The following is a 12,110-nucleotide window of genomic DNA, read 5'->3' as shown; positions in this document are numbered from 1 at the left end:
ATAAAATTCTAGATATAACGCGAAAGCTACCGATATCAGTTGCGAGTTGTTTGCAAGCAACGGAGTTCAATTGGCAGATGCCCAAGGTTTGATCCTGGAACATTTGACACGTTCCCCGGGCAATAATGTCCAATAGTATACTAGTAAATCCAGATTCACTCGAGCCTTGGACATATTGCGGATCGGCTGCCTTCAATGCTTGCGTTAGACTTGGATTGTCCCTCAACAGAAATGGCTCCAGGTGCTGCGGCAATGTCATTAAATACTGACCGACCTGCGTAATATACTCTTGAGGAGCGAAACTGTAATCGGGTAGATCTGAACTTAGATTGGACATTTTGTTGGTCTCCACCGACCAAGCTGGTGCCTTTTGCACCAGCAAAAGTTGAGAGAATATCGGCGCAAAAATGACTTCGTACGTCGTATGATGTAAATCAGTACAGAGCTTTTGAATAGATTTTATAATCAAGTCGAGAATTGTCTTGTCCTCTGCAAAAGGAAAGAAAATTAGACATTTGCTTTCTACAACGTTGTAACTGCTATTGCCACGTGCGCGCAGACACACACCTCTTTGGAAAGATGCGACAAGATTTTCTAGGTCTGCGCATCCCGACGAAGTCAACAGTAACTTTTTATACTGACAAAAGACGCTACCGTTTGTGTTTTGTAATTTGTTATTAGCTTCTGTTATGTCGATCACGAGCGACTTTTCGAATTGTTGCACTTGATGCAAGAGATCACCTGTACATACAGCAATACAATTTTAAAGGTCTCGCGTTTGTTTCTTACGTCGTACAAGAAATTAATTAATTGCTGAAAATGACCTATATTTTGCATAAGCGTAAGACACATTTGGAACAGATTCCAGTCTTCGTGTTTCACTTTCTTTCTCTCGAGTTGCCTCAATCCTTGCTGATATTTCTCGAGATATTTGTTGAAATAAATCTACAAGATACCAAAGGTTGTCTTAACAGGAAATACATTTTATAACCATCGCGGTGACACAAGCGGGAAAATCTCGAGTGTGAACGTACGTTTAACGATTGCAGCAAACCAGGATATCCACAACCTTCTGTAAAAAGTTTACATCGCTTATTTGCTTCATTGGCATAGCCCATAATTCGCGAGATGCTAAGAGAAAGGGAATTAATGGTGTCGCTTAGATCGTCGTGCGAGCGATCCAAAAACTGCAAGTGTTGTTCCAACTGCGCGGTTTCGAACTTGCTGTATTTCGCGACGTAGGGAACGTAAGGCACGTATACGGCTTGCGCCAGCGACAATAGCTTCTCGTTCTGCGACTTCCCGCGAAGTGACGTTTCGATGGCGCCGCTGAGATTCGTGGCGAAGTGCCTCGTCATCTGTTTCAATTCGAGTAGAATCGACAACTGCACCGCGTTGGAATGTTGTTTCAGCACCGCCTCTATACATTCCGGAATACCGGGATCGAGGCTCCTCAAAAGGTCAGCGTAAACCTCGATATGAATATCTACCGAAGCATTAGGAAAGACTTGATGGCACCATTTCACCTTTAACACAAACAGCTGTGGAAAGTATTCGCCAAGCGGCAATAACAATATTTTCACCTGGCAGATTGCGCGTACCTGTTCGTGCCAAGAGGATAACAGTTTGTCATAATATACGCGTAGCCAATACGTAACGTTCTCGTCTTGCGCTAGCTCAATAGTGCGTCGCCATTCCTGGGCCAAAGAGACCCTCAAGCAGTTGTGATAGTATTTGAGAAGCTGAGGCAGACGCTCCATTTTGCCGAAGATATCCACGTAAGTCTTGGATTGCTCTGAACACAATAACAACAGCTGAGCATCACGTCACGCGAGGCGAGCGAATTTATGACATTTCGACTCTGCAAGTTTTACCTAAATTTGCAGCGGTAAAAGCCTGGACCAATCGCGGACTGGCTATCGCCTCGAGGCGATTTTTCAAGCCTTCCAGCTGCAGCTTTTTATCCTCGTAATCGACAACGTTCGCGAGCATAGCTAGTGATTTCTGCATGCTGAACAATTTATTAGATATAGCTTCTATATCGCCAGACTCGAATACCTGTTCCATTAAGGGGGATAAATTTAATTGTACAATTATCGCGTATTAATTCGAAATACGCGAAGAAGCCGATTGGAAACTTTCATATACCTCTTCCACGTCGTTCGCCAGCACCGTCCAATTGTCGGCCTCGTGCAACCCTTGCTTAGCAGTCTGCAGTTCCGTTTTTATCCTATCGATCTTCTCCAGCGTTGCCATGGACGAGGCTGTGTCTTTCTCGATCTGCGTTTCGACGATTGCTCTTGAAAGTTACGGCGCATCGTGGCAAATATTTAAACAAGTTAGTACCAACCTTCGCAATCTCTTGCTTGACGGCGACCATTTTCTCCTTCAGCGCTAACGTTTCTTGCTGCAGCAATTGAGTGTCTCTTAAAATTCTTGGTAAGCTGGAGAGAACCGATTGACTAGTCTCCTCCAAGGCACCGTTAACTTGTTGCACGTACAATTGCAGCTTCATCACCAATGACGAGACGAACGCCTGCAAAGCATATTCGGTCGTAGCACAGTCCAAGGTATCATATCGTCATAAAATTACCAATTAACTCACGGACAACAGACGAATACAGGATGAAAGTGTATTCTAAATACAATTAATTATCTTACGAATACCGTCATTTAATTTGTCTCGACTCCAATTGAAATTTCGTACCGCGAAAGATTCCGTTCAACAAAAGGCGATTTTTGGTGACTGTTTGGTACATGTACCAAAATGTATCAGTGTACGAATGCCTGAAGAAAGACGCTAAGGATATCCGAGAGAAATTTATTTTAATAAAATGTAGGGGGATTCTTAAAAAATGGACTAAACTGACACAATGTTTATTTTAATCACTGCGTTTCGACCCCTTTATTGAGTTCTTCTCAAGTACACTCTAAAGTTGACTGAACATTTTACAACTTTAGACTGTACTTGAGAAGGACCCGATAAAGGGAAACGTCGAAACGTCGTGATTAAAATAAACATGAATTTTTGCCAGTTTGGTCGATTTTTTTAAATTTCCCTTGGTTTGTTGCCACTGGCGACAAGAAGCTACTCAAAGTGTTAATAAAATGTCCTCAATGCTTGACTTTTCTAATATTCGACTAACTCTTCACTCAGTTTTCCATAACGTGTGGTCTGCTACGTTTGCAGACGTGCTCTGATGCCAGTTTGGTCGATTGTTAAAAATTCCCCTTGGTTTGTTACCACTGGCGACAAGAAGCTACTCAAAGTGTTAATAAAATGTCCTCAATTCTTGACTTTCCTAATATTCTAACTCTTGACTCCGTTCACCAAAACTCAGACTTGTGGTCTCCTACGTTTGCAGACGTGCTCTGAAACATGTGCTGTAGTTATAGAAACCCAGGATAGATCAGGCAATTTCATTGGCATTCGTGTGCAAGTCCGCTTCTTCAGACATAATCTTTATACTAAATACAATACCCCTAATTCTGTACAATTAATTTAGGATACGTAATTACACATTGTCGCTTGAAAAGGACCACGTATGGTCGAGACATAGCGAGTTATAATTTTCTAACAATAAATTCAGACCCAGCTGGGTCGACAATAGCCCGCTTATTAATAAAATGAATTTTTCTACGAAGTTAGCGGCTATTTTCAGGCGTAAACGCTATTTTCGTGAGGCCGAGTGTGCACTCTGGTACACCTGGGTATGTGCCGGCAAAAATCGCCCCAAAATCACAATGACGAGTATCGGCGCGATAATTTATTTACTCGAAACGCGGGGAAATATACGCGTGTGCGGGGGCAGGCGGGAAAGTTTATTGTCCGTCGGTAACGTCCCGACGTAATTTTCGGCAGTGAGAAACGCGAGTCTGTAAGGACACCATCCTCCGCGGGCGGTTGAAGACCCTCGCGGGCGGCGGTGCGAGACAGAGAGGATCGCGTCGGAAAGGTCGCCCGCCGATCGCCGCCGCCGTCGCCGTCGCGGGCGGAGGCCGCCAGTCCGGCGGCCGACGGGCGTCGCGGCCACGAGCGGGATCCGACGCGGGACGGAGGAGCGACGAGGGCGGGCGACGGTGGCCCGCGCGCGCGCGACTTACGTCCTTGTTCTCCTGCGCCTCGGCGGACTTGAACGTCCGGTTGATCCACTCCTTGACGTCGAAGCTGTCCTCGGAGAACGCGGCGACGTCCTGAAACGGCCATTTTGAGGTTAGGCGCGAGCTCGTAGAGAGCCTCACCGTTCCGTCCGCCGCGGTCCCGCGCCGTCCCGGCGGCTTCCCCGGCGCGCTCGCACGCGACAAATTCGGCGGGCGTAAAAATACGCGGGTGTCCGCCGTGTACGAGCGAGAGTCGGGAAGGAGCGCCGGGGCGGAGGGAGGCGGGGAGAAAAAAAAAGAAAGAAAGAGCACCGCGAACCGACGCCGCGCGCTCGCTTACCATGGTTGCGAGGAGAGAGAGAGAAAGAGAGAGAGAGTCGCGCTCGGCGTCCCGTCGGCAGTCGCGCGCGCTTCGAGGAGGCGATCCGCGGACACCGCCCGCGGCGACGTGTACCACCGCGCCCAAGGTCGCGCCTTCGCGTTCCCCGTTCGATCGCTCGCGTCGTTATCGTCCGTCGCCACCGCCGCCAACGTCGTCGTCATCGTCGTCGTCACCGTGGTACCGCGGCGAGTGGCGCGCGGCACGAAGAGAGCCCGCGCCCGCCCGTCACGCATCTCGAGCGCGGCGGCCTCCTCGCGCTCGTCCGCCGCCGTCGCGTCCGAGAGCCCCGCGACTTGGCTCGCCGACGGATATTCGCGACAGCGTGCGTGCGTGCGTGCGTGCGTGCTTGCGGGGAGAAGAGGGGTGGGAGAGAGAGAGAGAGAGAGAGGCAATAAATTCACGCGAAACGGATCGATCGCGCGCGGTGCATCGCGCCCGACGGACGGCGACGTTGAAGACGACGGTGGAGGAGGAGGTGGTGGAGGTGGTTGATCGCCTCGGCGCGGGACGGCTTCTAGGCTGGCACGTCCGTTTTATCGTGCGCGGTGTGTCACGGAAAAGTGCGTCGAGCAGTCTCGAGAGTAAGCGAGAGGGAAGGAGAGAATGCGTGCGTGTGTATGTGTGTGTGTGTGAGAGAGGAAGCGAGAGAGACGCGTATGCGTGTCGCGCGAGCGACGGCGAGAGAGAGAGAGAGAGGTGTGAGAAAAAGGGAGCGAGTGACGAGGTGATGAAGCGTGTCACGTCCCTCTTAGCGGCAATCATGATAAAGACGACTTGTGTGTCTCGGATTCCAGAATACGCTCGTGCACATCGAGGAGGCGGCCACTTCGTTGGACGTGACCACCACCATCACTATCGCCGCTGCAGTCGTCGTCCGTCATCGTCATCGTCGTCGTCGTCGTCGTCACCACCGTTACCGCCGCCGCCGTCGTCGCCGTCGTCGCCCTCCTTCCTCCCCCTGCGCGCGATCGGAAGTCCCGCGTTCCCGACCGGAGCGAGGCGCGTTACCCGTTTGTTCTGCGGCGAGGGCTGCTTCCTACTCCGCAGGTGGTGCGTAACGAGGCGGCGAAAAAAAAAAGATCCGGGGGGGAGACGACAGACGAGGCGAGATAGCGAGATAGAGGGAGAGAGGGGTGGGGGAGGGGGGGTCCGAGGGGGGAATGGAAAACGGCGCGTTATCGGCCGTTTCCGAGCCCTTTGTCGATCGCCACGCCTTCGAGGCTGCGTTTGCGCCACGTTATTTGCGCAACAGTTGGAAGCTGGAATTTCGTCTCCCCGAAAATCACCCCCGCACGCGGCCCAACGTAAGGAAGGGAGAGAAAACGACCGCGACGCGCGGCGCCGCGCCTCGCCGCGCCGCGCCGCGCCGCGCTGCGCTGCCTTCCCGTCGTCGTGGACGAGAACCCAAGAGCAAGCTCGCTGGCTGGCTGGCACCACCACCACCGTCATCGCCGCCGCCACCGCCACCGCTGCTGCCGCCGCCGCCGCCGCCGCCGCCGCCTCCGTCGTCAGCCCCCCTCGCCCTTCCGTTTGCAAGAGGGCCGACCGTCGTCGACAGTCCGTGAATCGTGCGCACACATGGCCGATTGCCGTACGTTACATGCACTTATACGGGGTGTACCCGAAGACGCGCGCGCTTCCTTAGTGGCTAAGAAGCGAGACGGTTGTTGGCGGCGTCGGTCCCGAAGGCCGATCCGTCATTATCAGGCTAACGTGCGCGGAAAATTAACAATCGTCGAGTCCGCTGGTTGTAAAGTCAGATTCGTGGCGAGGCGATCGTCGAGTCGTTAGCTTGGCCGTAGATTAAGATCGGCGTAGCCTAAGCGTTGCGATCTAGTCGGGACTTAAACGCGGTATCGCGCGCCGAGCAGAAAGGACGCGGGGCAAGTCCGCGGTTTCCGGTACATCCCGTATAACCGCGTCGCATACTTGTATCGTTTCATACGCTAAATTTAACGACCGACCCGATCAATTAACAGGGCTCGGGGCGCGAAGGCGTAAGTTGCATGGCGGCGACGCTCGTCCCATTTTCTTCGTCCTCCGCGCCGATGCGTCCCCGCGGACACGAGCCTCTCGCGAGTTCTTTCTTCTCCTCCACTGCTCCTCCCGCGAGACTCTCGTCGGCAGATCGAAGCTCAATTTCGCCACGGTCGTCTCGCGCAACGCGCCGCTTCGCGCCACGCACTCGGAGCCGCATCCGATGCATCCATGCAGAGATCCCACTTTACGCATTGTTAAACGGCGCCTTTTGCAAAATTATGCGAGCCCCTCCTCGGCACCGGGGAGGTGATCCGGCCCTATTATTATGCATCAATATACCGATCGGACACGTTGCGACAAAATTATAACATCTCTTTTTTTTTTCCACCCCACGCTCCAATCTGGCATCGTAGATTAACGAGCACGGCTCGCCATCCACCGGTTGTCGGCACGCAAATCGACACGCGGATGATGGGTAGTGGATAAGGACTCGTGGAAAAAAAAAGATCGCCTACAAGAACAGGCAGAACCCCCTTCTCCTCCTATCCTATTGCGAGACCGCCGTCCATCCCGTGCGGCACGTCGGTATCCAGCGAGCACCGGCGGTAGTTCCGAATGTTCAGGTACAAATATAATTAGAGTAGAGAGGAGGTTGTTCGTCCGAGTCGAGGAGCTCTCGAGCCGATGCGTCTCATCGGCGATTTGCGACCAGTCGCGGGGCTGCCGAGCCGAACGTTACCGAACGTTCGTCACGAGTTAACTCGGGACCGTCGACCTCGCGCTGGATATCCCGGGTGAAGTGTCGCACGCGCTCGGCGATGCCGATCGACGGAGCCGCGCGGCACTCGACGTACAGCCCTGCTCGTTAACGCCCGGACCTGCATCTTTATCGTCATTTCTCTCGTCCGTGCAATGCGCCGATTTCAGGCTGTACGCACCGCACACTTGTACAGAAGCTTGTGTGTGTACCGCAGCCTGAAATTCATCGACATACGGATGGGGAATGAAGATGATGAAAATGTGAATCCTAGCGAAACCACGGTACAACTAGTAGGTCCGTCGTTTGTTTCGTTTTGCGTCGATCCCGTCTGCGCATCCGACATTGCTCTGGGCAGACCAGCGAAAGGAAGGTTTGTGTGGTAGTGTGGCTTTTTGATACACTACCACGCGTACGCCGCTGGATCGCTGCCCAGAATATTGGCGGAGCGCCGCGTGATCGGGGCCGCAAAGATGAAAGGGGCCGACGGACAGTGGGCCCGCTGGTTGTGCTATGGTAAAACTGAGGCCCAGGCCCATTAACGGGCAAGACTGCACCTCCGTCAGTCGGGGCTGTGAGGGACCCGGCAATTCCGCCGCTTCTTCGCCGCCGCGCGCCATTCGACGATCCGATCGAAGCGCCAGCATTTTTCCAGAGCGGCGGAATCGCGGAGTCGCCACCCCGATCGCTGCTCTCCGCTGGGCCCCGCGCGCGGCCATGTAGCGCACAACGCACACTCGGGGCCTGTCGAGGAGAGAAGGGCAGAGGGAGAAGCATCAGCGGCGCGGCCTTGAAACCGAGCCAATCCCAAGCCCCCGCTCGCTAAAGGAGGTGGCGCGGGATTGGCCGAGGCCGTTCTCCACGATACCAACCGCGACTTCCGGGCGCTTCCGGTCCGGACCGCAGAGCTGATTCCCCACGAGCGGCCAGGGGCCCCTGGTGAGTTTAGCGCAGGTAACGCCGATTCTTTCTCTATTTCTTCTTCTTTTTCTTCTTCCTCTTCTACTACTTCTACTTGTTTTTCGCCTCTCTCGCAAGCACTGTCCTCCCAGCACTCTGTTCGAGCAGCAGCAGCAGCATCTGAGAATTGCAAGTAGGTGCCAAAATGCGCGATGACGCGGGCCGGTTCTCTTTTTTTTCCTCTCCCCCTCCCCCCACCCACACCCCCGCGAGATCGCGAAAAACCGTGACCTCCGCTAATCGCGCGCGGACGACCCGAGTCTCCCCCCGGTGCGCGGTTTCGACGAGTTCGAAGGAGTCCTCGGTGCCCGTAAACGCGCGACGAAAAGGTACCCCGCCCGCCCTCGTCGCGCTCGTCGTACAAATTTACGATCGCCCTTCGGGAGTTCATTTCGAAGCTCGATTCTCGAAAAGAAGGACGATGGGGGATCGGTCGCGCCGCGGGTGATTCCTTTCCTTCACGCAGTCCTCGCGAGGAGGCTTCGAGTCGCGCGTAAAACGGTTCGCCAAGCTGGGACCGGGATTCGCGCGAGAGACCATTAGCGGGACGAGATCGCCGGCAGGGGGTTACCCTCGTGCGACGCGCGACACCCAAATCCGAAATTCCCCGAGATCCGACCGGTTTCTCGACCCTAACCGCGCATAATTGGCCGATAGCTAAATGCACCTCTCCAACGGCGTGTCGCGCTATCGCGGACGACGGGACATTCTCGTCGCGCCGCTCCGGCTGTTGCACCCTGCGAGCCCCGAGATCGGCGCAACCTCGACGGGTTCGATACTCCGGAGTCGCGAGAGAACGATCCTTCTCTCTCCCCCTCCCCTCCCACCCTATCGCTTAACGTCGGGACGCGACCCCGGCGAGAAAACGATTTCGCTCCCCGCGCGAAGGTGAGGTGTAGCCCCGGCGAAAATCCGCTGGCACGTCTGTCGCGGCCGTGTTTGATACAAAACAGGCTCCTGAACGCAACTCGACGGTGACTGTGCAGCACAGGAAATCGATCTCTTGTTCTCCCGTCTCCATTTCTCTTTTTTACACGCGCGCGTGTATGTGTGCGTGCGCGCGCGCGTGTGTGTGTGTGTGTGTGTACCTTTTTCTCTTCTCTCTCTCTCTCTCTCTTTTTTTATATCGCCCCGCGCGCGCGAAACGCCACTCGACTTGGCGACTTGGCCATACACGCCCCCTCCGGCTCTTCGCGTCGCGGCACAGGAAATCGATCTCTTGTCGATCTTTTTTTCCCCCTTTTCCCTCCCCCTCTCCCGCGCGCGGAGAAATCCGGCGTTGCGGGGCGATTTTTCGTTTGCGATTATGAACACCGCTGATGAATCGCTGATTCGCTATTATCATTTCCCCCCCCCTTCCCTCCATGCGCCACATATAAATACACGCAATCCGCCTCCACGAACCTCGGTGTCGGCCCCTGATTTCTCTCTTTCTTCGGGGGGCGGTGCTGTGTCACACACTCTGCGGCTGCGATACGTTTACATTTGGTCCCAGCCGACGCTCGTCTATATTTCTTTCTCACCCTCCCCCCCCTCGGTCCCCTTCAGCGCACACGAAACCAAACGCTTCGGCTAATTTTTACTGTGCAGCTTGGTTAAGTTTATATCTCAATAATAACAACAATATATATCTATATATATTTACAAAAAGAATAGACCCTCAGACAATTACTCATATAAACTCAACGGGCGAGTACTTGTGGTTAGGGTGCTGTATTGTATGATGTATATATCACATGTGCGTTAAATTACCATATATTATATGCTCCCAACTGCACGTACACTTCATTATCGGCACTCCCCTGCGGAATGAAAGCCTCCTTAGAATATACGCTCTTTGCTAAGTAGTGCCGTACCTTTAATCATGTCGACGTGAGTTTACGGCCGTGAGAGTGCGGCGCGGGGCGCCCATAACTCAATCCCGCCGCATCTGCGCTAACGATCGACCGTAAGACGACGGGCACCGTCCTCGCGACTCCCGGCCGGGGCCTCGAAAGCGCCAAGCGCGAACCCGGTGCGTATCGTCGAGTTCATCTTTCGCTGTTGCGGCCACGCGAAAACGCGCCTCCCACGCGGGGAGTGAGTTTTCTCCTCAAATCTGCCCTGAAAGCATCGTAGTCGTGGGACAACCCGGCATTTCCAAGAATTTTGTTAGTTTTTTTGAAAGTTTGCCATACCGTTCGCTAGCAATTATACACAGTGCACATTTTACTAGTAAAATGTATGGTAAACTTTCAAGAAACTCTCGTTTCTTTAAAAGGCCACGTTGTCCCGCGACCGCAAGATTTTCGGGATAAATTTGAAGAGAGTCGTGGGACAACGCGGCATTTCCAAGAGTTTCATTAGAGTTTTTTGAAAGTTTACCGTTGACTAGAAAAATGTATGGTAAACTTTCAAAGACTCTTATTTCTTCAAAAGGCCACGTTGTTCCGCGATCACATGATTTTCGGGATAAATTTGAAGAGAAAATTCTCTCCCCGCGTGTCGTCACGAGTGAGCGTAGACTGCTCTCGCGTTCCAGTACATCGAAATCTCAAGCTGGAAGTCAATTCTGTATCTCACACCATAGTGAAAATACTAAGGCCGGTATCTATAGTCCGTGCTTGTATTTAAGATCATCTTAAGTATACTCTTAATGTGGTTTTAACCAATCACAAAGCCGTACTAGCCTCTTAAGACAACACTTAAGATAATTTGGAGATAAGAATCGCCTAAAAGTGACTGACCCGGTCTCTTTCTAACTGTCCCCTTAAAAAGAGACAAAGCCGCTCACTCTTAGCATTCATTCATTATGTTGCAAGATACAGAATTGACCCCCTGTGCGGGAGAATTCTGGTACTTCGCTGTCGAGGCTTTCCGGTTATCGTTAACCAGCGACATCCCGCAAAAGGCTGCGTCTTCTTCGAAGATCGTCTTTGGCTGTCGCTGGTTGACGATACCGGAAAGCGTCGACAGCAAGTCACAGAATCCCCGCGCTGGTCAACGCGGCGTCGATCGTTAAAAAAGAACGGCTCTTTCGTTCGAGAGCCGGAAGGAAAAGCGGGGGTGCGATCTCCGAAGGAGGAGGGTATATTTTCGCGCGACACGTCCGTTTTAATCTCGCGCCTCGGCGAAACTTCCGGCAGACAACCGGTTGACGTTCTTTACAAGGTAAACGTTTCGGAAAGTGTGTCAAGGGATGAACAGGCAACTTCCCTTTCGAGGTCGTTCGATCGCGACTTCTACGGCGCGCGGATCCGTCGTGACCGCGTCGTCCGTGTTTATTTTTCGTTCGTCGTCCCCTCGTCCTGCCGAGCCTGCGACGGGAGAGAAAACGCGGTATTTTTCTCTTCGCTGAGAAGCGAAAGGAAAAAAGACGTCGAACTAGAATTTCTTGACCTTTGGGGAATCGAGCGAATTCGCAGCTTCGAAACGCGCGTCGCACACCGCGGTTCTTTGTTAGGTAATATTTTTCTGTGAATTATTTGACAACGTTTTTAACGGTTACATAAACCCGCAGTTATATATAAAGCCTACGTTATTAAATGGCATATAATTACACTTGGTACGGAAAAGGAATAGAACAGCGCCGCAACGTTCATTATAATTTTTATTTCAAGCGGTTTTATATAATACAATTTTATCGAGCGACCGAGAATTCCACCTTCGGTGCAATAGTTGAATTAGTAAAATTCCTCGTACGTCGAAGCTGTCGCGACATTTCACTCGGCGCGAAGGCAGAAGAAAAATCGTGGGTGCGAAGTCCGTCGATCCTCGAGATCGTTTCCAGAGGCGCGGGGCCCGGTTTCAGCAAACGTCGCTGGACTTTAATCTTGGTTTAATTCACGCTTGTCTCTTTCTAGCGTAAAGGCTAATCTACAATGTGTTCGTTGCGTCTGGAAATACTCCGTTTTGTAGCCAATAAATACGTTTAAAAAAATTTGTGCAAGT

At 52.6% G+C, this 12,110-nt stretch overlaps 2 protein-coding genes across 2 annotated transcripts; one reads left to right on the top strand and one right to left on the bottom strand.

Moving 5' to 3' along the window:
* Window positions 1-4: 4 nt before the first annotated feature.
* Window positions 5-4,627, bottom strand: LOC105559936 (conserved oligomeric Golgi complex subunit 7-like; the record flags this gene model as incomplete). Its single annotated transcript, XM_012008598.1, has 10 exons — window positions 4,442-4,627; window positions 4,105-4,194; window positions 2,351-2,536; window positions 2,149-2,280; window positions 1,875-2,058; window positions 1,602-1,795; window positions 1,035-1,526; window positions 825-945; window positions 568-741; window positions 5-489 (listed from the first exon to the last, which is right to left on the bottom strand). Coding segments are annotated over exons 1-10 (2,061 nt in total), but the record flags the coding sequence as incomplete, so codon positions are not given.
* LOC105559935 (serine/arginine repetitive matrix protein 1-like) lies at window positions 4,443-11,181 on the top strand. Its single transcript, XM_012008597.1, has 3 exons — window positions 4,443-5,064; window positions 5,278-5,616; window positions 10,982-11,181. The coding sequence occupies exons 1-3, from the start codon at window positions 4,443-4,445 to the stop codon at window positions 11,179-11,181; spliced, it is 1,161 nt and encodes a 386-aa protein (XP_011863987.1).
* Window positions 11,182-12,110: the final 929 nt, after the last annotated feature.

The sequence above is a fragment of the Vollenhovia emeryi genome, unplaced genomic scaffold (genome assembly GCF_000949405.1).
Source record: "Vollenhovia emeryi isolate VEMERY1.0 unplaced genomic scaffold, V.emery_V1.0 DF939249.1, whole genome shotgun sequence".
Lineage (NCBI taxonomy): Eukaryota > Metazoa > Arthropoda > Insecta > Hymenoptera > Formicidae > Vollenhovia > Vollenhovia emeryi.
The sequence above is the reverse complement of the archived record's forward strand: the minus strand, read 5'-3'. Positions and strand labels throughout refer to the sequence as shown.

Coding starts and splice junctions, on each gene's coding strand:
- LOC105559935 (XM_012008597.1), top strand. CDS start 4,443: ATGGTTGCGAGGAGAGAGAGAGAAAGAGAGAGAGAGTCGCGCTCGGCG. Junction 5,065..5,277: donor TGCGTCGAGCAGTCTCGAGA/GTAAGCGAGAGG, acceptor CTCGGATTCCAG/AATACGCTCGTGCACATCGA. Junction 5,617..10,981: donor CGAGATAGAGGGAGAGAGGG/GTGGGGGAGGGG, acceptor TTATGTTGCAAG/ATACAGAATTGACCCCCTGT.